The 3429-nt window shown below is 55.4% G+C and overlaps 1 protein-coding gene across 1 annotated transcript; it reads left to right on the plus strand.

Annotated features, from left to right (window-relative positions):
* The first annotated feature begins 1389 nt into the window (after nt 1-1389).
* On the plus strand, nt 1390-3052 carry GADD45G (growth arrest and DNA damage inducible gamma). The gene is made up of 4 exons (XM_074532899.1): nt 1390-1534; nt 1649-1750; nt 1857-2070; nt 2381-3052. The coding sequence occupies exons 1-4, from the start codon at nt 1482-1484 to the stop codon at nt 2489-2491; spliced, it is 480 nt and encodes a 159-aa protein (XP_074389000.1). The 5' UTR covers nt 1390-1481; the 3' UTR covers nt 2492-3052.
* Nucleotides 3053-3429: the final 377 nt, after the last annotated feature.

The raw sequence follows: 3429 nt of genomic DNA on the forward strand, positions 1-3429 counted from the left end.
GTGTGCAGCCCGCTGGAGTCGGTCCGGACAGTCGCAGTAGCGCAGGTTACCCCAAGGTGGCTCTCCACTACCTCTGTGAAGCCGCTCGGGCTGCTCTGAAGCGGTGACTCGCTAGAGACAAGTGCTAACCGTGAGCTTCAGCCCAAGCCACGCTGAAGGGACGTGAAAAGTGATTTGCCTTTTAACGTTTAGTCTGTGCTCATTCGCAGCGAAAAATGTGGGTTTTTTCCTTGCTTGGTTTGTTGAAAAACAGGTTCAAATCTGGGTTCAGCAATCACACTCGTTTCCCTTGAATTAATTATAAATACTGTCCAAAGTTTTAATAAAGGTCGACTGAAAAAAAAAATAATCTGTTTTCTCACACCACTCCCCCTCCCCAGGATCATAGGCCAGTACAGCCTGCAGAAGGATTACCAGTGGCCTCAGAGCAGGTCTGCACCGGGGCAATCCTTCAAGGATGAAATAAATTTACACAGCCTCCCTGGCAGGGAGCCTGCTCCGCTGCTTGACTGTTCTCAGGGAGAAAGGATTTTTCTTACATCCCATCTGAGCCTCTTGATTTACATTCGGCTCATTGTCTCCTGCGTCTCCGCTAGGCATTGCTGTGGAGACCCTCGCGTTATCTTCCAAATGATCGCTCCCACAGGTTTTGGGGGCTGCAGTTTGCCTTCCCCAGGCTGAGCTGGCCCTGGTCCCTGAGCCTGCAGAGCCCTGGACCCCTCGGTGCCCCCCTGCCCTTGCTGCAGTGTCTCGGCTGTTTCCCGGCTGGGGGTGCCCGAACCGGACAGACGGCATTGCTGCTGTCCCGTGAGCGCCGGGCACAGGGGGATTGTCACCGGCCTCACCGGCTGGCCCTGCTCCTGTGCACGCACACGCACGGCGGGATCTGCTGCAGCCGGGCCACTGCCCAACATCACCGGGTGACTGCCCAGCGCAGCCCCGGGCCCTTCTCTGGAGAGCTGCCCTCAGCCCTGGTTACAGGACTATCCCTTCGCGGCGTTCACATTTGCAGAAACCATATTAATAAAACCTTTCGTTTATTTTATTTTTTTTAATTTTTTTTTCTCCCGCACTCTACAGATTTCCCGTTCCAAGTCTTGGACGCAAATCGCTCTACTAGCTCTGGTACCGCCGGTATCGGATACCCGTCAGCTCGGGCCTGGCACCGCCGACTGGGCCCGGCACCCCCGGCTCGGGCTCGGGCTCGGCGCGTGCCTGCGCGCCCCCGCCCGCCCCACGTGGCCTCCCGGCACGAGCCATTCTTTCCCGCCCCCCTCCCCCCCCCGCCCCGAGCTTCCTCTCCGGCGCGCGCTGATTAGCATAATAAAGCCGCCCCTTTCTCCCCCGCCGGCCAATGGGAGGAGGGCAGGCGCCCGCGAGGGCTATAAGTAGCGCACGCCGGTCGGCTGTCGCTTCAGAGTGCTCACGGCGTGCGCAGAGCGAGAGCTAAGGGAGCCGCGGGACTGTGCGGACTAACTGCTATGACTCTGGAGGAGATCCACGGACAGCAGCCCATGCCTGCGGGCCACGACTGGTACGTGCGGGTGGGCAATGGGGATCCGAGGAAAACGGGTAGCGGATGGTTTCGGGGCGGCAGTGGTTGTGTTGGCGGCACCGCGCTGACCCTGTGTCCTTTCCTGGCCCGCAGGATGCAGGGCGCCGGCACGGCCCTCCACGAGCTGCTGGTGTCAGCGCAGCGCCGAGGCTGCCTCACCGCCGGCGTCTATGAGTCGGCCAAGCTGATGAATGTGTAAGTACGGTGGCGGGGCCGGGGGGGAGTGTGTAAGTCAGCCCGGCGGGGCAGCGGGGCGGCCGGCGCCGACCGCGAGACTCATCAGGCTGCTCCCCTCTTGCAGCGACCCCGACAACGTCGCGTTCTGTGTGCTGGCCGCGGATCAGGAGGACGAGGGGGATATCGCCTTGCAGATCCACTTCACTCTGATCCAAGCCTTTTGCTGCGAGAACGACATCGACATCGTGCGGGTGAACGACGTGGCCAAGCTGGCGGCCATCGTGGGGCCCAGCGAGGACTCGGGGGAGCCGCGCGATCTGCACTGCATCCTCATCACGGTGGGTGTCCCGGGCGGCCGGCGGGCCCTGCTCCGCTGCGGGTGGGCGAGTCCTCTGCCGGGCACAGACAGAGCGCTTGGCACGCAGCGAGTCAGCTGAGTAGTAGTTGTAGGAGGAGGAGGCAGAACTTCTCGTAACTGGATTTCCTCCGCTGTCCGCAAGGGCAGCATCTCTGCTTCCTGTCTTGTCTGTGTCAGGACAGAAACTGTCTGGAAGTGCTTCCAGTCCTAAGCTAATGCTTCTGTAAATATTATGATGACCTCAGCTGGCGGGCAGCACTCATGGTGTGCAACTTTTTTCTTTTTTGCAGAACCCGAATGAAGAAGGCTGGAAGGACCCAGCTCTGGAGAAGCTGAACTTGTTTTGCGAAGAGAGCAGGAATGTCAATGACTGGGTGCCAACTATCACCCTACCTGAGTGACGGTCACCTGGTGCACTGGGGAGGCTGAAATCTTTGTTGCATTCTCAACGTGCTGTGCGTTCACCAAAATGTGCAACAAGCTGCTGATTCCATGGATTAGCCTGGTCAAGAGACTGGATTAAAGTCCCTCAGACTGGCATGCAGTGGGCTCTTACAGAGGAGACAGAGGAAAACAGCTCACCTCACCAGTGAGCCTCAGCAGGCTGCAACCGTGGAGAGGCTGACATACCATGGAACTGAAAGAAGTATTGCAAGTTTGGCTGTGTGGAGCTGTTTCAGAAGGGAGAGGGAAAGTTGAGGGAAGTGGGCCAAAACTTTCCAGAAGGACTGATTAGAGTACTGTAACTAGGAACTGTTGGTGCTGTCTGCAAAACACAGGAGAAAGTATCAATATTTATGGAGTATTGGGGATTGGTTATTAAAACAAATGCAGATATTCCAAAGCAGACAGACTTCAACAGGCCTCTTGGGTCACTCTGCAGATCTGTTTTAATACTGCAATAACTTTTATTGAAATATTTGCTGCTATTGAAGCTTTCATAATAAATTTTTGACAATTAATCTCTGGGAGTGTCTTGCTTGCTGGGTGTGGGGAAGCATGTCACTGAAATATTGCTGATGTTTTGCTTGTATGCTGTAGTCAAAGATCTAACTCCAGTAATGGAGTTATTGCTCAAATACTTTACTGGGCTGGCTGAATGAAGTGCTGTGCTGTCCAAGTTGATAATTCAACCTTTTACCCTCTTGCAACAGCTGCTTATCGCAACAGCTTGCAAGATGAGGGAGTCGCATGCCTAATGAGCTCACTTATTGTAATAGGAGGTCTTTGTAGTCTGCTGGAGGAACACAATGCATGTTAGAAACATGGATTTTTGGAATACAGACCTCCAGTAAATTGCATCATTGATTCTTAAATATGACTTAGATGCATTCAGAGC

Source organism: Zonotrichia albicollis, chromosome Z (assembly GCF_047830755.1).
Source record: "Zonotrichia albicollis isolate bZonAlb1 chromosome Z, bZonAlb1.hap1, whole genome shotgun sequence".
In the NCBI taxonomy this organism is placed as follows: domain Eukaryota; kingdom Metazoa; phylum Chordata; class Aves; order Passeriformes; family Passerellidae; genus Zonotrichia; species Zonotrichia albicollis.